Source organism: Spermophilus citellus, assembly GCF_964194105.1.
Source record: "Spermophilus citellus genome assembly, chromosome: 1".
Lineage (NCBI taxonomy): Eukaryota > Metazoa > Chordata > Mammalia > Rodentia > Sciuridae > Spermophilus > Spermophilus citellus.
This window is the reverse complement of record NC_138182.1, coordinates 15,145,123-15,173,073: the sequence shown is the minus strand read 5'-3', so window position 1 is coordinate 15,173,073 and position 27,951 is coordinate 15,145,123. Positions and strand designations below refer to the sequence as shown.

Genomic DNA, 27,951 nt, shown 5'->3' with positions numbered 1-27,951 from the left:
GAGGAAGAGTTTTCCTCTGTCCTGGAGGTTTCCAAGATGACCTGAGGTTTTATGTGACAGAGCCCTGGAAATGGTGGCTGGCACATTGGGCAACCACTAAACTCTATTAAATGTTTCTTAAACTTTACTCACCAACCAAATCATTTGGAGAGCCTTTTAAACAATTGTGATTTCCTATATTCATTTCAGACCTACTGAATCAGACATTAGGAAATGAGATTCAAATGATCTGAAATATCTATCTTCTAGTCCCAAGATCCAATGATTCTAGAATATTTGGGTTGTTTAATATTTACTATTCTTATTTATCCATTTCCTATCATTAAAACAGCAAAACAAACTGTTTATATCCATAACTTAGTTTTTATAGAAGTATCCAGTCCTTTTTAAAAAAGAATACATACACATATGCCCATGAATGTAATTTTATGAAATAAAACTATAAGCATCAGAAAGCAACATAAATAAGTCTAGGATAAAAACCTTATAGGGTTTAAGAAAAATAAATGATTATACTGTAACATTAAATTCCATTTTAAAAAATAGTAGATATAAATGGGTTTAATTGCTTTTATTATTCAGAGATTACCATGAGTCCTTTTTCTTAGAAAAAATAATTTTTCTGATTTTTAATACATTTTGTGAATAGGAATAGGGATGCACATAAAGCTGGAATACAAAAGGATCTTGATGATTTGACAAACATCCACAAAGACCAGCTGGTCAGATGTCTTCTACCAGGTTAGTTGGCAAAACACCAAACTCAACAGACAGAAATCCAATGTTTCGGCCATCAGGAAAAAGGAACGATCCAGTTTTAAATATATAAATGGTCATTTCTACATAACTTATACTTATTCCATACATTAAGTATTTTAAATAATTAAAGTTTTTAAAACTGAAGAATGTCACTTATTAACGAAACTTCTTGATAGTCTTAGCAGTAGTTCCACACTTCCCAGCAGGTGGCAGATTTCTGTTCGTACTTTCCTCTTCCTGTTCCAGTGCTAGAGCTCATCATGTGCCAATACTGTGGGGAAGGAAAGTTTATTTAGTTCTTGAAAACTTAAATATTAAATTAGCTTAAATTTCATCAAGGAATGGGATGGGGATGTGTGTGTATATAACTTAGCACTGGTGTTAACTGAAAATCCTAGTCTTAGTTTTTCTTTTTTTTTTTAATATTTATTTTTTAGTTTTCGGCGGACACAACATCTTTGTATGTGGTGCTAAGGATCGAACTCAGGCTGCACGCATGCCAGGGGAGCACGCTACCGCTTGAGCCACATCCCTAGCCCCCTAGTTTTTCTATATATTCATTACATTGACATGAGAGTAGCTCTTTGTACATCTTGGTACCCATTATACTATATCATAACTATTTGTCTTTTTAACCACCTAGAAGGTGAGCTCCTATGAGTCTATGAGACAAGGGGCATGCCTTATTTACTTTTGTTATCTCTAAGACCCAGATATGTTCACAAACATTATTTTATGAAATAAAACCAGAAACACTTAAAAAATCCATAACATAAATACATCATAGGATTAAAACCCCAGTTTAAGATAAATAGATCTTGCCTGCCAGGCATGGTGGAGCACGTCTGTAATCCCTGAGGTAGGAGGATCATGAGTTCAAAGCCAGCCTCAGTGATAGTGAGGCGCTAAGCAACTGAGACCTTGTCTCTAAACAGTGGTTGAGTGCCCCTGAGTTCAATCCCTGGTACAAAGAAAAAAAAATCTAACAAATTATTCAACTTGCAAAACAGGTACATATTGGTATTTTCTGGCAGGAATTGATTAAAATATTATTTAAACACATTTTGTTCTCCAAGGTATCAGACTACATTTCTCTCTCCATTAAATTCAATTGGAAAGATAATAAGTATAAAAGGGGATGACAATAATGAGGTAAGTGCCAGAGTTATCAATGAGTTTCTAGAAACGGAATAAAGAAGCATGCTGATATATAACAGCTGAGATGATGAGCCGATTTCCTGGGAGGCCCTTCTAGCAGAGCACACTAGGGGGTCAGGAGTTAGGTAGGTAAAGCCACGGCCTGAAGGACTGTGTGGGAAATCTGTGCCCATCAAGCCCTCACACTGCAGGGAGAAACAGAGTCGGTATTTAATCCAAGATTAAAAAGTGGAAGACTTTTTCTTGAAAGATGATGGTGAAGAGGAAGACAGGGAGAGGTATTTCTGGGTGGGTGTGGATGCCCTAGAGTAAAAGGCCTTCACCTGGGTTCTTGGAGTGGTTGTGTGGGATGGGCTTTGGTATGTTCCTTGTCCACACTCCTAGAGGGAAGCCTGTTAGACGCACCTATAGCTATCACTCCAGTTCAGGGAAGAAGCATAGTGGAGAAAGACACATTTGTACCATGACAGAGGAAACCATGCTAGCTGTAATGAATACCTGTGGAGAAATACCTGCACAGGGAGACCTGTGAGGAGGCGCACAAAGCACAGACACTAAAAGCACAAGCAGGCAGACAGGATGGAGCAGAGAGAATGAAGTGAAGTAGTGCAGAAGTGAAGTGTTTGCTCCTCCCTCCTGCTGAGTTTATTAAGTCAAAAAAGTTACATACCACCATTAGCATGACTACATTCCAATTAGTATTTCTTTAACCCTGAGTGTTAGCTAACTGAGATAAGGTCCAGGTTAGAATAAACATGGGGTCCCTATCCTCCAGGGGCATTACCATGGAGACCAGATAGTGCCTGCATAGTTATATTACCTCAAGAGGGTGAGGCTGGGCATCCTAGGCCTGGGAAGCAGGGTAAACTCATGAAGGACATTGTATGGCAGCCTTGCATCCTGTGCTTTTGCACAGGAGTTTCCCAGTAGCCAGGTATATCCTAGCAGTCAGGCATTCTATGTCTTTGCACAGAAACTTCCTGGTCACCAAGCATGTCACAATCACGAAGTTTGTAGACCCCCAATCCCAAACACAGAACTCCCACAGGTAGCTATATATTTTATCAATCTAATCTTTCATTCTTAAACATAAACAAGCAGCCAAGAATCTCCAAGTATTTGAGGAAGACAAATGACACAAGGAGAAAAGACCAAGATTCACTCACCAAAAAGCTCACCCTGAAGAAACATAGTAACCTAGAGGTCTACAGCAACACCTAAAATAATGCTAGTTAGTATTTTCAAGAGATAAGCCAATGAAGCAATAAAAACAGAACAAAACTGAAATTAAAAGGAAGCAAGCAGGGAAAAGATCTGTTGAGAATTAAGAAATATTTACCCAACTTTTTTAAAAAGTTGAAGATTAAGTGAAATAATTTACCAAAAACAGAGAGACGGAAAGAATATACTAGAGATATATACTTTATAATGTAAAGGATAAAGAAAATAATTCTGGCTGGGGTTGTGGCTTACTGGTGTAGCACTTGCCTAGCATGCATGAGGTACTGGGTTTGATTCTTGGCATCACATATAATAATAAATAATGGTCCATTGACAACTAAAAAAATATTTAAGAAAATAATTCTATTTACAGCAGCACCAAAAAGATCAAAGTTAAATCTAATCAAGGAGGTAAAAACATCTGCACACCAAAAACTACAAATTTCCAAAAGAAATGAAAGATGCAATAAATGGAAAGACATCTATGCTCACAGATTGAGACTATTGTTATAACGTTTGTACTACCCAGGGCAATCTAAAGATTCAATGCAATGCCTATCAAAATCCCAATGACATTTTTCTGTAGAAATAGAAAATAACTCATCTTAAAATTCATATGAAGTCCTGGGGACACTGAAAACAATTGTGAAAAAGACAAACGCAGTTGGCACACTCCTACTTCCCAATTTCCACGTTGCAAAATTAAAATAATCAATACAGTGTGATGTAATTTAAGATGGTGGATTACAGGAAGGCTGTATTCCTTACTGTTCCATGGCTTGGGATTCAAGCAGGAGACCTGCTTCTCAGTGAGGTGGGTGAAAGAGGGTATTTCACTGAAATTTAGCATCGGACAATCAGAGTCTCTTAGAGACTCAGAAAATGGGCTCATTGAATAAGGAACAAGAAGGAGTACATTGGAGCCAAGCCAGGTGTGGCAGCTGCAATTGGTACAACAGACAGAAACACAATGTACAAATTTGGCAAGGAAAAACCTGTAGAACAGAAAAGCAGCATGAACTTGGCTGATCCAGAGCTTGCACAGAGAACTGGTGTTTGAAATGTGCTCTGTGTTTCTTAATTGCCAAATGGACAGCTGAGATGGGGGGCAGTCATGAGGGGACCATGCTGCAGCTTGCTGCTGTGGGAGTGTTTAAGATCATGGCAAACAATGCCATACTGTCCCAGAAAGCAGCCATGGTAGATGGCCTATCGTGCAAGTATAGTGGAATGTGACGTGAACAGGCACAGAGAAAACTGTACTCAGGGAGAAGCAAATCAGATATACAAAGAGAAATGCAATTTGCTTTCTCTTTAAGTCTGGTGGTTCAGGTAACCAGCTGAAGCAGATCAGGACACTGAACATGCAGGTGTGAATACACCAAGCCTACGTGGGTCACATGCATGGGCATGGGCCTGTAGAGGGATGGCTCCCCGGCCCTACAAGCAGAAATTTCAGGAGGCTCCTGAGATCAGCAGTTGACAGCTGCCCAGCAGTAGGGATGTTTTGATCTGATCTTTCCAGAACAGATACACCCACCCAGCAAAGTCTCAAAAGCCTGATCAGAGCTAAGCCCCAGCACTAGAAGTGCCCACTTAGAACTCTGTAGCAGTTCCACTGTGGAAGTGCATGGATCTGGTCTGTGTAGACAAAACTCCAATCAACAGTACTTCACATTCCATCCTACCTTATACTGGTGAGAAGGAAAGTTGAGAGCTATTTCAACTAGTTTTTTAGGACACTCCAGCTGGTGACCACCACAAAAAGAGGAAGGCTTTAATAACCCCCATCTCTTGCCCAAGAGAGTACACAGCCCAGGAAGAAACAAATAGGATAGTCGGGGACAGAAAGTTATCAGCCATCCTTGTTGACAGTTTTGACCACTTCAGTGGAAACAATTCCTTCATTTTTAAATGAGAATCTTTTTTACTATTATTATTGTTGTTCTTGTTATTTATTTTTTAGCTGTAGTTGGACACAATACCTTTATTTTATTTATTTTTATGTGGTGCTGATCAAACCCAGGGCCTCGCATGTGCTAGGCAAGTGCTCTACCACTGAGCCACAACCCCAGCCCATTTTTTTTTTTGAGAGAGAGAGAGGTGGAGAGAGAGAGAGATAATTTTTAATATTCATTTTTTAGTTCTCGGCGGATACAACATCTTTGTTGGTATGTGGTGCTGAGGATCGAACCCGGGCCGCACGCATGCCAGGCGAGCACCGCTACCGCTTGAGCCACATCCCCAGCCCCCATTTTTGTTCTTAATGTGCTGACTGGTTTATGAAAAAAAAAAAAGAAATATATATATATATTTCTTTTTTTCTCCTATTTAGCATTTTTTAAACAAAAAAGAAATTACTTTTCTGTCTTGTCTTTTGTGGATTATGTTTTGGATTGCTTATTTTGATTTTGTTTTTGAATGTTTCTCTTGCTTCTTTTTCTTCTCACTCTGCAATTGCCAAAGTCTCATTCTTTTTTCTCTTATTTTTTCTCTCCTTTATAGCCATTACTTGCTACATCTTTCTTCTTTCTCTATTCATATTTTGAACATTCTAAACTTTCTTTACTTGCCCATTCATACTTTCTTTTCTCTTAATGAACTGTATTTTTACTATCTTCTAGAACTATTTGTTTATACAATTCCTGACCCCACCATTTATGTTGTTGCAGTTATTATTACTATAGTTGGTATTGTTGACAGATGCTTACTTTAATGCCAGATCTAATTCACAGCTGTTTATTGTTTTTGCTGTTGGCAATTGCTAACTCCACCATTCCTATTTTTGTGGTAATTAGTGTTGTAGATGTCATGGTAGGCAGCAAGCATTTATTTTAATGTTATCTATATTGTATGCTTTGGTTGTTGCTATTGTTTCTTCCCCCCCTTTTCTGTAAGGTGCTAGTAATCTACTGGGACATTCATTACAAGTTCACAAAATAGATACTCAGGTGTTGAGCTAAACCCAGCCAAGAAAGTATACTTGATCCACACACAAATCAACTATGTCAAATTTCAATAATACTTTAATACAAAGAACAGAAGAGACAAAACCTCCAAATTAACAACCAGATACAAAGTAGGAAAGTCTCCAGGGCACTCTCAGTTCCTACTGGTGGACATCCACTCCTATAGCAAAACCAGAGAATAAACACAAAGGCTGTGAACCAACACATTTGAGGGTCTCAATCTAGATCATTCCCATACCCTTTGAATAGACAGAACAGTTAAGAGCAATCACAGAGGGTGTACCCCATACCCTGATGTTTAGAACACCATTCTTAGAACAACCCATCTGCAGGGAAAGTGGAATCCTCAAGTTCTGACACAATATACACTGTATCAAAATACACTGATCGTCATCAAAGAATGAAAAGCAAAACTATAACATAAAACCCATTTGCAAATATAGTGAAAAATTCACAAGAACCTGATATCTCACAAGACACTGGCAAGAGGAGGCTGTGCCCTAAAAAGGCCCACTAATAAAAGTAGAAGAGAAACCCATCTCAACAGAAGATGAATAGCATTACCTTAGATTAGTTAGAGGTAAGTGAAGGGGAGGAGATGAGGGGATGTGAGGATAGGAAAGAGTAGAATGAAAGAGATATTATTACTTTATGTATATATGTGACTGCATGACCAATATGATTCTATAACATGTACACTCAGAAAAATGAGAAATTATATCTCATCTATGTATGATGTATCAAAATGCATAGATGCATTCTACTGTCATGTATAACTAATTAAAACAATTAAAAATTTTAAAAAGTCAGGTCACATTTAGAGGTAGACAATAAGAATTACTTCCAATTTCTCAGCAAAAACTAATATGCTGGAGGGCTTAGAATAATGTGATACAAGCCCTTAAAAAAATAACTGTCAACCAAGATTGCTATATCCAGAGAAGCTATCCTTCAGAATCAAAGAATTCATGAATACAAAGCTGGCACTACAGAAAAAAGTTCAAGAAATACTACACACAGAAGAAATAAAAAACATGCCCTAGAGTTTTAAAATAAGCAAATGAAAAACAGGACCAAAGTAAACATTAGGGATAAATTGAAATAGCAGAAATTAATAACATCTCTCCAGAAAAACACTGAATGCACTGTGTCAACTTTCCAATTAAAAGACATAGGCTTGCAGAATGGATTAAAAATATAAGACCTAACTATATATTGTTTTCAAGAGACTCACCTTACAGGCAGACAGCCACAGACTGAAAGTGAAAAAATAACAATTGATATACTATGCAAATGGATCAAAAAATGAGGAGCAGTAGCTGCTCTCATATCTGACAAGTCAGACTTCAAGCCAAAATTAATTAGTGACAAGTTCAATTCAAGTGATAAAGGAAACAATTCAAGAAGATATAATGAGATTAAATTATTTATGCCCAGAATATTCATGTACCTAATTACATAAAACAGAAACTACTTGACTTATCCAGTACAATAATACTGGGTGATTTCAATACAAGTCTCTCACCAATAGATAGGTCATCTAGAAATAAAGTCGGCAAAGACTCTTCAGATCTGAAATATATTATAAACCAAATAGACTTAAATCTTTAGACTATTTCATCCAACAACAGCTTAATTCACTTTCACAGCTCTTCATGCAGCCTTCTCCAAAGTAGACTTCAAATTATAATGCAGAGCTACAGTAACAAAAACTACATAAAACTTGCATAAAAACAGACTTGCAGACCAAGAGTATATTCAATGGAATATTACTCAGCTTTAAAGAAGAATGAAATTATGGCATTTGCCAGTAAATGAATGGAGTTGGAGAATATCATGCTAAGTGAAATAAGCCAATCCTGAAAAACAAAGAGACAAAGAAGAAGACACAGAGACAAATCTGCCCATCTATAGTCATCTGATCCTTGACAAAAGTCCCAAAAAGATACACTGGAGAAATTATATCCTTTAAAACAAATGGTGCTGGGAAAATTGATTAACCATATGTAGATGAATGAGACTATATCCTTTTCTCTCACCTTGCACAAAACTCAACTCAAAATGCATCAAGACCTATGAAATATACCAGAAACTATATAACTCCTAAAAGAAAAGTAACTCCAACATACAGACACAGGCAATGATTTTCTCAATAGGAATATGTCCTAAAGCTCAGGAAATAATACCAAGAATTAATAAATGGGATGACATCAAATTAAAAAGCTTCTGCATGGCAAAAGAAACAATGTGGAGAGAGAGCTTACAGAATGGGAGAAAAATCTTTTCTAGCTTTTATTCTAAAAGAGGATTAATATCCAGAATAAAGAACTCAAACACCAAAAAAAAAAAAAATCCAATTAATAAGACAAATTAATTAAACAGGTACTTCTCTAAAGAAATACAAATGTCTAACAAATTTATTAAAAAGTATTCAACATCTTTAGCACCTAGGTAAATGCAAATAAAAGCTAGTTATTAAAAAACTTAGTTTTACTCCAGTCAGAAAGGCAGCCACCAAGAATATAAATAATAAAAAATATTGGAGACGATGTGAAGAAATGGATTTCTACTGTTTGTGAGATTGTAAATTAGTACAATGGAAATCAGTATAGAAGTTCCTCAAAAAAGTAGAAATGGAAGTACCGTATGACCCAGCCATTAAAGTCAGCATACTATAGTGATACATGCAAACCCAAGTTTATAACAGCACAATTCATAATAGTCAAACTATGAAATCAGGTGTCTGTCAATGGATGAATGAATAAAGAAAAATAAATTAAAAAGTTTAATTCAGTTATAAAGAATGACACTGTCATTTGTAGGCAAATGGATGGAACTTGAGAACATTATGTTAAATGAAAAAAAAAATCAAGATCAGAAGGTCAGGGTTGTATGTTTTCTTACCTATATGGAAGCTATAGAAGAAATACAAAAAGAAAGGCATATGGGGAAGAATCTCTTGAAAATTGAAGGGAGATCACTAGAGTTAGAGAAAATGGACTCAGGGGGTAGGAAGCAGGGAAGGAAAAAAATACTGGGAAATAAAATTAGCCAAGTTATATTGTCATATTATGTGAATGTACAAATATGTAACAACAAATCCCTGTGTTGTAATACGCTAAATAAAAATATGGGAAAAACCCAATGTAGTACTGGCAAAAAGACAGACAGATATGTAGACCAATGAGATAGAGCACCCAGGAATAAAAAACCTGGCATGTGTGATTGACTTGTCTTCAAAAAAATACCAAGGTCACTCAAAGAGAAAATTTGATAAGTCTCTACAGCAGGTAGGAAAAATAAATATCCACAAAAAAAGAATGAAGTTTGGCTCTTAACCTACTCCATATACAAAAAAATTAAAACTGATTCATTTAAAGTGTAAGACCTGAAACTATAAAACTCCTGGGAAAAAAAACATAGGGAAAAGATTTATGAGATTAGATGTGTTAATGACTTCTTACATAGAAACCAAAAGTGCAAGCAAACAAAGGAAAAATAGGTGAGACTACATCAAAGGGCACAATCAATAGAATGCAAAAAGGCTACCTACCAAAGGAGAAAAATACCTACAAGTCAAATGTCTGATAAGGGGTTAATATCTAGAATATATATATAAAAACTCATACAACTCAACAACAAAAAATTAAAACACCTGATTAAAAAATGGGCAAGGATTTTCAGACATTTAAAGATGATATACAAATGATCAACAAGTATATGAAAAGATGTTCAACACCACTGATTATCAGAAAAATGGATATCAAAAACTCAATGAGACTTTCATCTCAGACCATTAGGAAGGCAACCATTTAAAAAAAAAAACAGTACAATTACTGTGAGAATGTAGAGAAATTGGAACTCTTATGCACTGCTGGTAGGATCATAAATGTTGCAAACCACTATGGAAAACGCTATTGGGGACTCATCAAATTTAAATGTAGAACTATCATGCACTTAGCAGTCCCATTTCTGGGTAGGTATGTAAAAGAACTGAAAGCAGGGTCTCCAAAAGATATTTGCACATTCATATTCACTGCAGTTAACAGAAGACCAAACACCTACTGATGGCTGAGTGGATAAACAAAATATGGCATACACATAAAATGTAATACTACTAAGCCTTTAAATGGAAGGAGGGCTGGAGGTGCAGCTCAGTGGGAAAGAGCATGCCTTGCATGTATGATGCCCCGGGTTTGATCCCCAGAACTACAAGGGGGGAAAAAAGATGATTAGAAGGAAAGAAAATACTTTTACTAAAATCAGAAAGGGCCTGAGGACATTGTGCTAAATGAAATGTCAGCAACAATAAAACAAATACTGTGTGATTCCACCTAATATGAGGGTTCTAGAGTAGTCAAATGCATAGAGACAAAGTAGAGTGGTGGTTATCAGAGGTTGGGGATAAGGGGAAAAGGGAAAATGTTTTTTAACAGATATAGTTTTAGATTAATAAAATGAAAAATATCATGGAGATATGTCTCAATACAATGTGAACATATTTAGCATTAGTGAATTGTATGCTTTTTAAATGGTTAAGATGTTAAATTTCATATTCTGTATTTTTTCTACCACAATAAAAAGTGAATCAATAATGTAGAGGATTAATTCAAGAGGTTAAAAAAATCAACTAATTAGAATTCTGGAAAGAGAACAGAAAAAATGGAATGATTATTTTTCAAAACTCCAAAAGTACAATGAAAAAAATGTCAAAGGCCAGAGAGAGACGAGTCTTTAGGAAACAAAGCTGATGGGATGCAAAGAGAGTAGTGATAGAGATTGTTACAAACAATGACATCAAGATAAATAACAGGGATGGAGCAATAGCTCAGTACTAGAGAGCTTGCCTAGCACCACCAGACCCTGGGTTCAATCACCAGTACCATAAAATAAATAAACTTAATAAAGAAGTATTTCTCTAGAAATACTAGAGAAAACCAACAAAACTAAATGTTGGTTCTTGGAAAAGATTAACAAAATTGACAAACCTGTAGCTACACTCATTATGAAAAAAAAAAAAAGACATTACCAAAAGTCAGAAACAAAAATGGGGACATTACTACATATTTTACAGAAAAAAAAGAATTATAAGAGTATTATGAACAATTAAATGACAACAATTTGTATAACTTAAGGTGAAATGAACATAGAAGTGCACATGTATTTGTTGAAGCTTTTATAAGGTGATAAAATGCCAAGGCAAAAGCAACTTTTCAAATACTAAGAAATGTAAGCAAATCTAACCCAAACCAGGTCACTCTTCAAACCACAACTAATATTACTAAAACCAGAAAAATAATAAAGATTAATTAGAAGACATGAGGTAATGTTTTTAGTGAGCTACCTAAAGCTCTTACTACTTTGGATTTTCACATTTGGGAAATTCAGTTTAATTTTTTTTTTCCTCTTTTGGGTACCAGTGATTGAACCCAAGTTGGTACTTGACCACTGAGCCACATCCCCTGCCCTATTTTGTATTTTACTTATAGAGACAGGGTCTCATTGAATTGCCTAGTATCTTACTTTTGCTGGGGCTGGCTTTGAACTCGTGATCCTCCTGCCTCAGCCTCCTAAGCTGCTAAGATTACAGGTGTGTGCCACCATGCCTGGCAAATTCAGCGTAATCTTAAAGACAACACTTATTTTTCACCTCTGTATCAGGAGACCAATATACTACTTAGCTATATAGAGGTATAAATTGAAGATCCTTGGGGGATAACATATCCATTTTTAAATAAAAATGAAATTCTTAATCATTATGCAGAGTTTTTTTTTTTTTTTTAAATGGACACATACCTTTATTTTATTTATTTGCTTGTGGTGCCAGGGATTGAACTCAGTGCCTCACGCATGCTAGGCAAGTGCTCTACTACTGAGCCACAACCCTGGCCCCTTTTGTACAGACATTTTAAAATAAAAACTGACAATCACTTGAGAATGTAATTAAGAACAATCTCAATACTGTCTGTAATCTTCAATATTCTCATCTCGTCAGTGTAATATGGTTCAGATATCATTGCAAGGTGATGACTTACTTGCACTTTTCTTCTTATTTTCAAGATTATCTAGTAATTGTCGTATCTCTGTATCATATTCTATCCATTCTGGGACAATCCTGGCAGCAGCTTTTAGTTTTGGTTCTTTTGTTTTGGGATTATTGCACTAAAAGTTTAAATAAAATTTTGTTAGTGAAGAACCATGTTTTTTAGTAAATAAACGTAAAGGAAATACTTGGTGACACTTCTATTTTACTAAGGCAAACAAAATATATCTTACAAAAAGCAGAGCCCTACTCAGAACTTGAATACTGGAAATTTAATATAGGTAGGATTAAATGAAATGACAAATATATATACACACACACACACACACACACACACACACACACCCCTATATAAGTAATAATTGCTTAATACAAGTACTCAATCAGAAACTTAAAAAATTGAAAGACAATTTGTTGGTTCATAAGAAGAGTGTCAAACAATTCTTTATAATGCTTTAATGAAAGATCTAAATTGCATACCATACTGTAAAGGAATGTGGCAGGGGCCAGTCTTCATTTCTTCACCCCCAAAAGAAACTAAAATAACAATCTCCAGTGTTTGCTGATATACCATCAACTTAACCTACTTGGTCCCACTATTAAGTGTTTTTTTTTAAATTAAAAAAAGGTTAAAAGGAAAAAGTTATGGGATGAGGTTGATAAGGACCTGATGTTGGTTACTTCTGAAGGCACAGCTGAAGGATGTCCTCATATGCTGAACATAAGCAGTGAGAAAAGAGAGGCAAACTTATGACCTTTGGCTTGAGCAATGTGAAGAATGTAGTTACTGCTTACTGAGAGAGAAAAGACAACAGGAGGAATATCAACTTCATCAAGTTACAAAGGCAGCCCATCTGCTATGTACAACTCATTAGTACAGAAAGTGTCTTGAAGCTAGCTTCTATGTGACACTTTCTCAATTGGCTTTTCTCTTACTGCCATGGGGAAAGCTATTAGTCATCAGCCACAAGCTTGCTGTCAAATATATTCAGTTAATTACACTGTGTTTTTTTTTTTTAATTTTCCTTAGAGTGATATATTTCAAAAGCAAATGGAAAATGGGATCTTCTTTACAGAAGATAACTTCACAGGCAATATTTTCTATAAAGTAAAAGTTATGGGACTACCTTCTTTTTAATGTGAAAGCAGCTACTAAAATAAAAACACTGTTTTCTTTAGGTTTTGTGTGTTGCGCACTACAATATGTGTGTGGGTAGGCATATGTGTTTTCTATCCTCTTTATCAGTGGTTCTAAGTAGGGAATCATATCCTTCAGGAGGAAACTTTGGCAAGGTCTGGGAATTTTAGTTGTCATTACTGAAGGGAAGTGGGGTACTATTGCCATCTAGTGGGTAATGGTCAGGGGATGCTGCTGAATATTATACAACAGATAGAACAGGCAAGCATTATCTAGCCCCAAATGCTAAGACTAAGAAACCTGGATTAAAAAATGAGACAGCAGCCCAACATTCCTTTCCACCTTCAATACCATTAATCATGCTCTTTTACTCACTTTCAGGCCATTTCCTTATGATTTTTCTGCATTCCCTTAACTTTTTTTCCCCAAGAATAGCTCACTCTTCCATTTTAAGTGTTTGAGAGGTGGTTTTCTGAACATCAAAATGTATGACACCCTTCTTTTTTCTGTGCAGCACTATTGCTAAGAGGTAGATATCCATTCAAGAATGAAACTTTTTCAGCTTGTTTACATTAAAATTTGGAAGTGTGACCAACACCTATTAAGAATTCAGGACTTTAAGATTTAGGACATGTTTTCCACACTCCTATTTACTTTTCTCCAGATCAGCACTATCCAATAGAGGTATGATGAAAACCAGGTTAGCCACTGAATATTTTCTAGTAGCCATTTATAAAATATAAAATGAATAGGTAAAATAAAATTTGATAGTATACTTTAACTTAATATACCCAAAATGCAATTGGTCAACATGTAATCAATATAAAAATAGTTGATGACATATTTTAGTATTCTTTTCATTACACTAAGTCTTCAAACTCTGATGTGTATTATTTACACCTTTATAGCACACCTCAATTCAGACTAGCAACAATTTTAAGTGCTCCAAAGCCATAAGTGCAACTGGCTGTTGTACTGGAAGGAGTGGCCTCAGAGGAACAGAGATGGTGACAAGAGCTGAGAAGATGAAAAAGGCACAGGTTGATGGGGAGTGGTCCCTGAGTCACGGCCAGAGCACAGGGAAGCTACTTGCTGACAGGGATGCTTACTTAGATTGGCTACATGAGTGTGACCCCACAGAAGTTTTGGGGTTTGCTATAGTAGCTCATGTTAAACCAAGTACTGAAGATCTCAGGGAGACCTGTGGCACTAACACATCAGACACAACCTTATCTTCACAATACAACCTTAATAACCTTAACATCTTAATACTTATATTCAGTAATGTTCTTGACTTTGCTTCATAAAATTCTCTTGCTTCCCTCTTAACAAGGCCATTTTATTTGTTTCTATTATATTCTACCACCTCTGACTGCATTCGACCATGGTGGTTTGCTACTTTTTAAAAATAATCTATGGATCTACATATATCTGGGTAAATGTCCCAGGACCTTATGGTCCTCCCTTATTTTGTTCAAAATAGTAAAAACGCTATGTTTTTGTAGAAGACCTTGTAAATAATTATTTTATACTCAAACACTTTCATTAACAATATTATGGTCAGAGAAATAATTGTATTATCTTACAGTACTGGAATGTATGTTCTAGGCGTTGAAAAAACAAATTGGCTTCAAATATTTTGTGTTTAGGAAAGCATAACTATGCTGTGTAGCTTAAAATGAAAATCTAAGAGAAATAATCTCTGAAAAATAAGCAAGGAAGGACTATAGAAAAAGACAAGTGTAAGATAATTTCAATAGACAAAATTATCTTGGTAATCTCCTTTGGGGAGAATACCGATAAGAGAACTGATGTGAGGATTGTTAAGATGATATAGCCGATTTATAAACATCTTCAGTTAGCTCATGATCCTCCTTTTCAAAAGACCCTAAGTAGAAAAGATGTTCCACAGCAAAACTGTTACCACTATTCTTAGATAGGCCTGCTTGTGAAGTTGTCCCTTGACTGGCATCTAAGAACTCAGGTTTCAGACAGGTCTCACATTCCCTAATAAGAGTGGCTCACTGTGCCTACACTGTGCAAATCTGATTTATGCCAAACACTTGCTTTTCTTCTGGGAGTTGATAATTTTGGCATGTGCCAGGCAGAGGGTGATTGCATGGTGACAAGTTCCCCAGAAAAGCCATGGGAATTGCGTTTCTAATAAGCATCTTTTGGAGGCAACTCTTCATATATGCAGCAAAATTTAAGACTTCGAGTTATTAAGCTTGTCTTGTGTGACACGAGAGAGAGAGAGAGAGAGAGAGAGAGAGAGAGAGAGAGAGAGAGAGAGGATCTGCATCTGACTTTGTCTTCGCCCCACATGCCTTTTCCCTTTGCTGACTGTGCTTTCTATCCTTTCGGTGCAATGACCTATAGCCAATGAGTACAGTATATTTTGCATCCTCTGAGTTCTTCCTTCTGAATTAGCAAACCTGAGGGTGGTCTTGGGGGTTCCCCCAACACAGCCCTCTACTTGCTAACCTAAGAAAAATGCAAAGCAAACTGAGCAGCAGAAAAAGAGGTAATATATGTGCCATCCATTTGTAAAACAAAATATTTCTCTTTTGAACACTTCCCCATCTACTTATATATAAATGTAAACAGACACTCACCAGATCTATAGTTTTGGCTCTTTGTTTGGATTCATCATCACACCAGGTTTCACACCATAGCCAATCTTGAGGAAGAGACTTGATGGCAACTTGGTAAATCATATTGTTAGGAAGATCCTATAGAAAAAAAATGATTTAAGCAGAGGTATAGAAATTAGAGTCAGAAAGAAAGAAGCTGAAGATATCATTTAGACTACAAACAGATCATAAAAACATGTCAATTTGAGGTATCTCCATATTTTTAAGCCCTAAATGCCTAATTTGATCCAATATTCTTGTGTCCTATGAATGAACATATGCACTGGAACTATATCCACAACCCCTTAAGGCTTCATCCCAGAAGGGAGGCCCTGAAATCCACCACTTCATATTCCCCCAGTGGACAGCTTCAGTATCTTGATCTGCTTTGGAATGTCAAAAGTTAACTATTCACATGTGCCTGCTATTGGTCTTTATGTTGGTCACTACCACATTCTCCTGATTCTGAGGTGACCTTTCATCTCCCTGTTGGAAACAATGCCCATGAATATATTCCTTTCTGCATGCTCAGGATTTTTTTTTTTTTTTTTTTTTTTTTTTAGAAAGACTGCTGGCACATGGGTTCAAGGATGTTCGACAAATGAGACTAGTAAGTTAGAGAACTCTGGAGAGACTAAGGGACACTTCAGTAGAGACAGTTGTTTCTTTCCCCAGATGTTCACATTCCATAGCCAATGGCATGCAGGTACCTGCATTAGCTGTCTTTTATAAGCTCTAATTAGGATTTACAATTTTAGGGTTCCTCTTTCAACACTCTGATTAAACATGACATAGTCCTAGCAAATACAGTAAGAAAATGAAATAAAAGATATACAGATTTTTAGAAATAAAAGTGCTGTTATTTGCAACTAACAAATGTAGAAAATGTTGAAAATCTCAAGCATCAGTGAAAAAATCTCCTGAAACTAATAAGCAATTATAGCATAGTTATAAGACACAAAGTTAATACATAAAAGTCAACTACTCTTATATACATCAGAAATGAATAACTGGAATTTGAAATAAGAAAAACCCACTATGCCATTTACATTAGCATGAGAAATTTATTCATTACTGCTTTTGAAGGCTTACTATAAAAGCTACATGAGACGGACATCATTACCCTAGACACATGTATGACTGCCACATACAGTGCAACTCTACATTGTATACTATATACCAGAGAAATGAAAAGCTGTGCTCCATTTGTGTAAAATGAACCAAAATGCATTCTACTATCATGTATTTTAGAATAAAAATAATTTTTTCAAAAAGCTACAGTAATCCAGTGTGATATTATTTGAAAGAATAGAAAAATAGACAACAGAGTCCAGAAACATGGGAATTCTCTAACGTCTGTATAATTTTTATGTAAACCTAATAGCTCTAAAAAATAAATTCTTTAAAAAGTTAATTTTTTGTCTTATTTATTCTAATTAATTATACATGACAGCAGAAGGCATTTCAATTAACACTACACATACAGAGCACAATTTTTCATGTCTCCAGTTGTACACAAAGTTGAGTCACACCATTTGTGTCTTCATACATGTAATGATGTCCATCTCATTCCACTGTCTTTTTTATCCCCATCCCTCCACTTCCCTTCCATCCCCTTTGCCCTATCTAAAGTTCCTCCATTCCTTTCATTTTCCACTCCCATCCCCATTACGGATCAGCATCCACATATCTGACAAAACATTTGGCCTTTAGTTTTTTGGGATTGGCTAACTTCACTTAGCATTGTATTCTCCAACTCCATCCATTTACCTGCAAATGCCATGATTTTATTCTCTTTTAATGCTGAGTAATATTCCACTGTGTATATATACCAGTTTCTTTATCCATTCATCTACTAAAGGGCATCTAAATTGGTTCCACAATTTAGCTACTGTGAATTGTGCTGCTATAAAGATTGATATGGCTGTGTCCCTGTAGTATGCTGTTTTTAAGTCCTGTGGGTATAGACCGAGGAGTGGGATAGCTGGGTCAAATGGTGGTTCCATTACAAGTTTTCTAAGGAATCTCCATACCACTTTCCAGATTGGTTGTACCAATTTGTAGTCCCACCAGCAGTATAAGAATGTGCCTTTTCCCCCACATCCTTGCCAACACTTATGGTTGTTTGTATTCTTAAGTGCCATTCTGACTGGAGTGATTTGAAATCTTACAGTAGTTTTGATTTGCATTTCTCTAATTGCTAGAGATGCTGTATGCTTTTTCATGTATTTGTTAATTGATTGTATATCTTCTGAGAAGTGTCTGTTCAGGTCCTTGGCCCATTTGTTGATTGGGTTGTTTTTTTTGGAGTTTAGCCTTTCGAGTTCTTTATATACCCTAGAGATTCGTGTTCCCTCTGATGTGCAAGTGGTAAAAATGTGCTCCCAAGCTATAGGCTCTCTATTTACCTCACTGATTGTTTCTTTTTCTAAGAAGCTTTTTAGTTTGAATCCATCATATTTATTAATTATTGACTTTAATTCTTGTGTTATAGGAGTCTTGTTAAGGAAGTAAGGGATCTAATTTGACATGATGGAGATCTGGGCCTACTTTTTATTCTATTAGACACAGGTTCTCTGGTTTAATTCCTAGGTCCTTGATCCACTTTGAGTTTTGTGCATGGTGAGAGATAGGGGTTTAATTTCATTTTGTTGCATATGGATTTCCAGTTTTCCAGGCATCTTTTGTTGAAGAGGCTATCTTTTCTCCAATGTATGTTTTTGATGCCTCTAATATAACTGTAATTATGTGGGTTAGTCTCTGTGTCCTCTATTCTGTACCACCGGTTTACCAGTCTGTTGTGGTGCCAATACCATGCTGTTTTTGTTACTGTTGCTCTGTCGTATTGTTTAAGGTCTGGTATAGTCATGCCACCTGCTTCATTCTTCTTGCTGAGGATTGCTTTAGCTATTCTAGGTCTCTTATTTTTCCAGATGAATTTCATGACTGCCTTTTCTATTTCTATGAGGAATGTCATTGTGATTTTGAATGGAATAGAATCAAATCTCTATAGTACTTTTTGTAGTATGGTCATTTTGACAATATTAATTCTGCCTATCCAAGAACAAGGGAGATCTTTCCATCTTCTAAGGTCTTCTTTAATTTCTTTTCTTAGTGTACTGTAGTTTTCATTGTAGAGAACTTTCACCTCTTTTGTTGATTCCCAAGTATTTTATTTTTTGAGGCTAATGTTAATTGGGTAGTTTTCCTAATTTCTCTTTCAGAGGATTCATCAGTGATATACAGAAATGCATTTCATTTATGGGTGCTGATTTTATATCCTACTACTTTGCTGTATTTATTTACTAGTTCTAGAAGTTTTCTGGTGGAATTTTTTGAATCCTCCAAGTATAGAATCATGTTGTTGGCAGACAGTGATAGTTTGAGTTCTTTTCCTATCTACATTCCTTTAATTTTTTCCATCTAACTGTTCTGGCTAGAGTTTCAAGAACTATGTTAAACAGAAGTGGGGAAAGAGGGCATCCCTGTCTTGTTCCAGTTTTTAGAGGAAATGCTTTCAATTTTTCTCCATTTAGAATGATGTTGGCCTGGGGCTTAGCATAGATAACTTTTACAATGCTGAGATATGTTCCTATTATCCCTTGTTTTTCTAGTGTTTTGAACATGAAGGAGTGCTATATTTTGTCGAATGATTTTCAATACATGCAAAAAATGATCATCTCCATAGATGCAGAGAAAGTATTTCACTTTTTAAATGCTATTGTGAATGCTATTGTTTTAAATTTCAAATCCACTTGTTTACTGATGACATATGGGAAAGTGATTTCACCTTGGTATATTAACTTACTATCTTGTTTCTGAGTTATCATTCCTTATCACTCCAAGGTTTTTGTTGATGATTCTTTTGGGTTTTCCACATAGAAGGTAATGTCACTTACTAGACATGATCATTTCTTTCTTTCTAGTCCATATTTGCTTTTCTCGTCTTACTCCATTAGCAGAGACCTTACTTTGGTTTTAATTTTTCTTTTCCTCTTAAGTTTCTAAGTGGAAGCTGAGGTTATTTATTTCAGACATTTTTTCTTTTTTAAAAAAGAGGTACTTAGTAATATGAGTTTATATTTAAGCACTATTTTAACTGCTTCACATGACACTCTTCATCATTTGATTTGCACAGAAAGAAAAGTAGCCTACAGTCGGAATGTAATCAGAATTCACTTGAAATGGTAAATGATGTAACATTTACCAATGTCATGGTAAAGAGGCTCAGAAAGAAATAATGAAAGATTAAGGAAAAGGAATTCTGGAGTGGAGGTTTATGGATGAATCTTTGGGTACTGAACCTTTAACATCACCAGAAAGCACTCAATAGAGATGCTGCACTAAATGACAAACCAGACAAAACGATAGTCTGCTGATGTCTGCTAGACTTGGTCCCTGGCTACTTCAATGGCACAATAGGCACATGTGTGAAGTAGAATGACAGCAGAGATGGAGACCGTGCATGGGACCATCAAGTCTGATCTAACCCTTACAACTGCCAAGAGAACAGACCAATACTGGTCTAATGCTGAATGTATACTTTGAAAAGATCAATCAGCAGTTTGGTGGCAAATTAACTACACTGGACCCCTTCAGCCCTGAAAGAACATAATTCTTCTGAACTGAACTATATACATATTTTGTGTATGGGTTTGCTTTCTGTGCTTTCATTATCCAAGAGCTTAAGGAGTCATCCACTGACACAGGGTTCGATATAATATTGTATTAGATTAAGAGACCAAATTCACAGCAAAGATCATGGCAGAGAGCATATGACCATGAGATTTCACAATCCTATCACACTATGATACCACACAGAAGATGCTGGCCTGAAAGAGCAATTGAACAGTCTATTGAAGACACCAGAGGTGCTATCTTGATGATAGTACTTTGCAAGGGTAAGGTGCCATTCTGCATATGCAGCATTATATTCTACATCAACAACCATCATATAGTGCTGTTACCATTCATAAGAATTACACAGGTCCAAGGGAACAAAGTAAGGTGATAAGACCCTTCTTATCATCCCCAGGGATTCTTTTAAGGAGGTTGTGCTTATTATCCCCACAACCTCCACAACCAAGTAATCCAGAACCACTTTGCGATTCACTATGTTAAGGGAATCCAGAATGGAGAGCAGAGACAATGGGTCTAAGTATGGGCTACAAATCAGCTCCAGATGTATATCCCACTAACTTCATTCTTAAGTTTTCTGTTGAATTTATTCAAAGAGGTAGATTCACATAGAACAGTGTGCACTATAACAGATGCTATGATGTAGCACCCACATCTCCATTCAAGTCTGAAAACTTCTACTAGCTGCTGGCAAGAGCTGCTGGCCGACAACTTTCAACTGTCAGTTATCATTAAGAACTACCACTGGGGTAAGAGTTGTCTCACCAAGGTCAAACCTTTTCCTGGGAAAGCCTATATACAATGATTTGTTGATGTGAAGAAATAAATACCAGGGTTCCTTGCCCACCTTTGTGCATTGTCACCGCAGAAAGACCATCACAGCTTCAGAGCTCCGTAGGGATCACTGATCCAAGTCCTTCTTGAATTTGGAGAATCTTACCAATTCTATTTCACTCCTTGCCCTGAACTTGCTGGTCCTGAGAGCACTTCCTAGTAAACCTTTTGCAAACTAATTTCCATTTTAGTCAGTTTGTTTCCTGAGAAATACAACCTGTGATAGGCAGCTAAGTGGTATTTGCTGATGCAGGTAATGGAAGAGGAAAGAACTTGAGTTATTAACTTTGAGATAGTTTGGGGCATTAATGTGGTGATGCTGGTAGATTTAAATATGAGTTTGGCATTTAGGAATAGCTAAGATACAGATAAAATTTGGGAATTATTTGTAGGAAGATGGAAACTGAAAGGATGAATGAAGGTAAGATTGCTAATAGAGTTGGTACAGAATGAGAAATGGGCCAAGCTGAGACTCAAAGCATAGCAACATTTATTTGGAAAGCACAGAAAAAGTAGTGCTTCACCAACACAACTACTATAGGAAACGAACAGATATCAGGGAAGAACCTTGAAATTTTGGTATGTATTATGGCAGCCAACAAATTCATGTTGTAAAGAAAGCACACGAGAATAAAGAGGAGCTCACTGTATACTTTTACCTAGTAAAAAGATAATAGACTTTAGTGAGAAGTGTTTAGTGGATTGGTGGGATTGAAAGTGAAACTGCATCAGAATAAGGGCAGTGATCCCCCAATATTAGGAGAACACAGAGTTCTTGGAAAGCTTAAAAAATGAGTCCTTTTTTTAGTACAGGCAGATGATAGTCAAATTCACAAGCTTTTAATTATATGTTAAGACTAAACATTACTTATAAATAGTCTACTGGTAAAATAACTAAAAATTACAAAAATTGTGGTAATCATAATCTAAATTTGGCATGTTATTGGTGTTTACCAAGGACCCTAAATCAGTTTTCTACTAACTGGCAGTACTGAAAAGATCCTATTTTGTATGTGCATATGTAAGTACTCGGAGTTCTCCTAATTTTCAAGAATGATTTTAATTAGTCCCTTACCAGTGTGGTCTAGTCATTAATATTTTGATCTAAGTTTTCATTTACTAGATTTTTAAAGAATATGCCTAAGCTTTATACATAATCTGGACCCTTTTCCCTCATGGTGTACTCCTCTCCACCCTAATTTTATTTCAGGTTTGGCATTTAGGGATAGCTAAATGGCCTTCCTTGCTATTTCTCAAACATGTAAAGACCTATTCCCATCTTGGAAATTTTGCACTAGGTATTCCCTCCGTGTAGAATCGTCACATCTGTATGGTCAGTTTTACATTTCCATCTGAAATCCATTCAAATGTCACCTTTGTAGGGATATATGGGTGCCCAATTTACAACTACAAAGCCCAACTCCTTCACCATTCTGAACTATCATCATTTCCTATTTTAATTTTTTCCTCTGGGATACTGATTACCTTTAATTATATTTTTTAAAAATTTATCTTACAATTAAAATGAAAGCATCATGTACTTAAGAATCCTTTTGTTTTCTGTTATCTCAGGTCCTAGTAGAGTGTCTTGCACTTACCAGGTATGCAACAGATGCAATAATGAAGAATTTCATGGGATAAGAGGAAAAGGTGTTTACGAGGAAGGACAAAAAGTGTTTCTAGGGACACTGCATGAAGCAAGTTTGTCTTTGAGATGGGGGATGGGAGGGGAACATGAAAGAATCCAGTATAAACAAGGTCTGGTGGCCCATGCTTATAATCCCAGCAGCTGTGGAGGCTGAATCAGGAGGATTGCCAAGTTCACAGCTAGCCTCAGCAACTTCGCAAGGCTCTCAGTGAGACCGTCTCAAAACAAACAAACAAAAAAAAAAACCAGGCTGGGGATGTGGTTCAGTGGTTAAGCATCCCTGGCTTCAAGTCTTGTTCGCTCCCTGCTGCCCTGCCTTATACACACAGGGAGGAAACAAGTATGATATATGTATTTTTTTTTTTATGTGGTGCTGGGGCCAGGGTCTTATGTATGCTAGGCAAGTGCTCTACCACAAGCTCTGAGTAAGTTTAATGATTGCTGAGAGCCATAGCCGAGTCAGAATGACGCATGGCATTTTTGACAGAATGCAGTGGTTGAGAGGTGACGCCAGCAAGCCATTGAGATGATGATTATGTTAAGCTGTGTATGTATGTACTAAAACATTTTTGTTAACATTTTACTTACCTGATCTAGATTTGAAAGACTGTTCGGATCTTGGCTGAGAGCTTGGTACTGGCCTCTAAGCCTGTCACCTGCTGCAATTCTCCTGAACTTCTTGAGATCCACTACGTATAAGGCACTGCAAAAGTGAATATTTCTTGATAGCCTATGCTGCTTATGTAATTGCACTTTCCCCAGTGAATGTCTACAGTGATGCTATTCATTTAGCTACAAACATCCTATGATCTAATAATAATAAGTCCTTCCATAAAATTGCTCCCAATATCGAATACTATTTCTATGGAGTATGAAAGGTGTTATAGTTCTAGTAGGACCTATGTTCTAGAGTTACTACAAGTTATTTTCAAGTTGTCATGAAATTCATGGCCCTACAAAAGAGTAACAGCTATGAAGATAGTACAGTCATTTAAATATTTGGCAAACCAAGCTTAAATATGCTACAGTGGTTATGAGCATTATACTTGAGCCCTATCACTTGGGTTTAACTGGCTAAACTATGTACTAGCAAGGGTAGCCTGGCAAGTTACATAACTGCTGAATGCTTTAGTTTCCAAATCTATAAAATGGAGATAATAATAGTGTTACAAAACCTGATACAAAGATTTTATGAGTTAATAAATGTAAAGACACTTATTTTTTACCTGGCATGTAATAAGCACTATGTAACTGGTTATCATTATCATAATTTCTAAGAAAAGTGAATGCTATAATTCAATACATCATTTATTTAAATTTTCTCACCTGATATGGTATTTCCTTTTCACAAGATGTGATGCCCAGTATCCTGTTTTCCAGAATCGATATCCATCCATGTCAGTGCGGCTATCACAGAATGGAGTGTACCCATAAGGAGCTCCACCCAGATCAAAATCTCGGAGTTCTTTTAGGTCATGTCTCACTATCTAAGTAATTAAAATAGAATGTAAAATAACATATTTCCTTTTTATGGATTTGTCAATCATTATCACCCTACTATAGCTATAGAGCATGATACATTTTCCTCAAGTTGCTTTCACTTGCTGTGAATTTACTGAATGTTTTATTCCTCCTGTCCTTACATATTAAAAGAAACATGAAATTTATGTTCTCAGTCTATAAAACAGTAGTCTTACGAGTAAGAATACTATGTTATATCATTTGTAAGAAAGTTTTTGTTTTTAAACGTAAGATACATTTTGGGAAGGGTTTAAATATTACCCAAGTACACAGGCCTCAGTTTCTCAATGTGTGGAGTAATATTTGAAAATAATTTTATGATAAATATCATTATGTTAAAAATCATAAATTTGAATCAAAGAAAAATTTGATTATTTTAAATAGCTTTATGGAAAATGTTAGATTTTGTTTTATTTTACTTTATGTTAGGGGAAGATTGGAGAAAGAATTGTATCAGCTAATGTTTAGAAATGCTTACTTCATCTACATTTGCCTGTTTTTTGGTTTAATTACAATGGTTCATATTTATCAACTTGGAAACTAATATAATAAAAGTATAGTATAAATAAATTCTAATATAGAACTTTAAAATATTCCTTTTGTTCTAATAGAGGATATGAATTTGAATTAATATACATAAATATAACATTTAAGTTACATTTACATGTATATATCACTGTTATTAGAAATTCTATGTTTTCCAATTTTTTTTTTCAAATTAATGATTACAAAGGCAGTGAAAAGAGTAAAGGGGAAAGTCATTATTTTTAGATATAAATTTTAAAGCTTAGAACATTAATGGGGAGGGCAAATTCAAGGCATTACTTTCATTAAGTAGTAGAGTGATAAGGATTTGGTTACTAGTTTAATGTCAAAGAATGCTACTGTAGATGTAAAAATGACAGGATGGTTGTCATTGCTGTTAACTTTTCCAGGAAGAAAAAATAGTTAATTTAAAAAATTAAGCTTATATTTGTAGGAATTCATTTAACTAGTCTTATGATTAATATATTCATTTTTATTCCCAGACTTAAACTATTACATATAGAAAACTGTCATGTCCTAAATAATAAATGGTACTTCTTGCAATTCCTTCAATTTTCACTTGGAATTCTGACCACTTATTTTTCAATTATACGCACTTTGCTAATGCACTACAATCATGAATTACATGTTTATGTAGCATGGCAACAAAGACAATAATGTGAGCAACATAAATTAACCCCTTATATTCACGCAGAAGTGTAAAAGAAACTTGTTCACTACTAAAAAACAATAATTAATCTTATTACCTGGTCAGCATCAACAAAAATAATTTTATCTACTGCTAGTGGAAAAAGGACATCAAGGAAAAGAATTTTGTAACCCCAAATAATTCGTTGTTTTTCAGTCTGCTGATGAAGCCAGTGGGGCCACTTATATTGGACCAGTTCATATTGGAATCCATACTCCATAGCCATATGAGGAATTATCTCCTAAAAACATACACACAAAATCATATACACTCGAGGAAGAGAAAGAAGCTTAGTTTTATACAAACTTCTAAATATTACTTCTATAAATTATTCTATGTTAAAGTCATAATTCTTTGGGAAGTGTCTCCCAAAGGTCCATGAGTGGAAGTCCTGGTTGCTAGTCTATGGCACTATTCAGAAGTAGTGGGACCATTAGGAGGTAGGGCCTAGGAAGTTAGGTCATTGGGGTATGCTCTTGAAGGGACTCCTTTTTGTTTCCCATAACATAACATGAAAAGGCCTCATCAACCATAGCTCCTGCTATGACATTCAGTGCTACCACAGGCCCAAAGCAACAGGGCCAAATAACCATGGACTGAAACCTCCAGAACTGTGAGCCAAAATAAACCCCTCTTCCAAGTTGGTTATCCTAAGTGTTTGTTATAGTTTAGCAGGAAGCAGAGCAACACCATCTATTAGTGACAAATATGAAAATGGTGACAAATATATAAAACTATATACTTTCATTAAGCAAGAGACAATGTTAACGAGCAAGTTTATTAATGTTAAGATAAATGTTTTTATAATTTTACTGCTCATGTCTGACTGGAGATAACCTTACTTCAGAAAGAAAAGCCTGTGAATACTCTTGTATCACACAGTTTATAATTAAGCTAACCCATTGGTTGATCAGAGAAATGCAAAAAAAGTACAAAATGATTTATAAATTGATAAATCAGATCCTCTTCAGAAGTTCCATGTTTGAGATTTATGACTAATTCAGGAATTACACATAAAAGGTGGTTGCCATAGTCAGAATATCTGACACCTGGTTCAATGTCTTTGCACATATTAGCAGCACAGTTCTGTGTCAACAATAAGGATATGTTTTGAGAAATGTGTCATTGGTGACTATGTCATGGCAAATGTCACAGGGTTGCTTATATAAACCTAGATGGTATTGTCTGTTGTTTCTAGCCTTCAAACCTGTACAGTCTGCTGCTGAACTAGAGGCAACTAAAATAAAATAATATGCATTTTTGTATCTAAATAGAAAAGGTACAGTAAAATATAGCATAAAGGATAAAAACTGACATCCTCTATAGGGCAACTACCATGAATGGGGCTTGCAGTACTGGAAGCTGCTCTGGATGAGTAGATGGGTGATGAGGGAATGTGAAGCACTAGAACACAACTACAGACTTTATAAGCACTACACTTAGGCTTTATGAAATTTATAAAATTTTATCCTTTCTTCAATATAAATTAGCCTTACCTTACTGAAACATTTTTGCTTCATAAACTTCTAAAGTCTTTTTATATTTTTTTATAAAAACTTTTTCAATTTTTTAAACTGCCTTGTTAAAAACTAAGACAAAAACATACATATTAGGATGCCTACACAGGGTCACAATCATCAATAACACTCGTCTCATCTCACATGAAGGTCTTCTGGGGCAGTAACCCAAAAAGGAGCTGTCATCTCCTGTGAGAACAATGCCTTTTTCTGGATACCTTCCTAAAAGATCTGCCTGAGGCTGTTTTACAGTTAACTTTTTTTTTTTTTTAAAAAGCAGGAATACACTTTAAAACAATGAAAAAATGTAAATACATACTCTAGTAATGTAGTTATCATTATGCAGCATTATGTACTGAGCATAACTGTATGTGCTATATTTTATACGACACAGTTGGTTAACATCAGCATCACCACAAACATGTGAGTGATATGTTGTGCCAAGATATTAACATGGCTTTGACATTACTAGGCTATTGGAATTTTTCTGTTCCTATTATAATTTTATGGGACCACCGTCATGTGTATGTTCTGTTGTCTAATGGAAACATTATGAGGCATATGAGTGCATCTCATTCCCTGTTTAGCCCAGAAGTAGCTAATGAAATACATTAATGGTTCAGTTTCATTCAAGAGGA

General features: G+C 35.7%; 1 protein-coding gene across 4 annotated transcripts in view; it reads right to left on the bottom strand.

Moving 5' to 3' along the window:
* Positions 1–305: 305 nt before the first annotated feature.
* The window catches only part of UGGT2 (UDP-glucose glycoprotein glucosyltransferase 2), a 175,938-nt gene continuing 148,292 nt past the window's right edge, over positions 306–27,951 (bottom strand). For 2 of the 4 annotated variants that reach the window (XM_081289838.1, XM_081289840.1), the window contains 6 exons: positions 25,855–26,037; positions 24,368–24,528; positions 23,630–23,744; positions 15,904–16,020; positions 12,143–12,269; positions 306–1,030 (listed from right to left, as the gene is read on the bottom strand). In XM_081289838.1, coding sequence (XP_081145964.1) covers positions 1,008–1,030; positions 12,143–12,269; positions 15,904–16,020; positions 23,630–23,744; positions 24,368–24,528; positions 25,855–26,037 — 726 coding nt within the window. In that variant the 3' untranslated portion in view covers positions 306–1,007. Of the gene's footprint in view, positions 1,031–12,142; positions 12,270–15,903; positions 16,021–23,629; positions 23,745–24,367; positions 24,529–25,854; positions 26,038–27,951 lie in introns of those variants that run through there. The other 2 variants (XM_081289839.1, XM_081289841.1) reach the window with 2 other exon arrangements.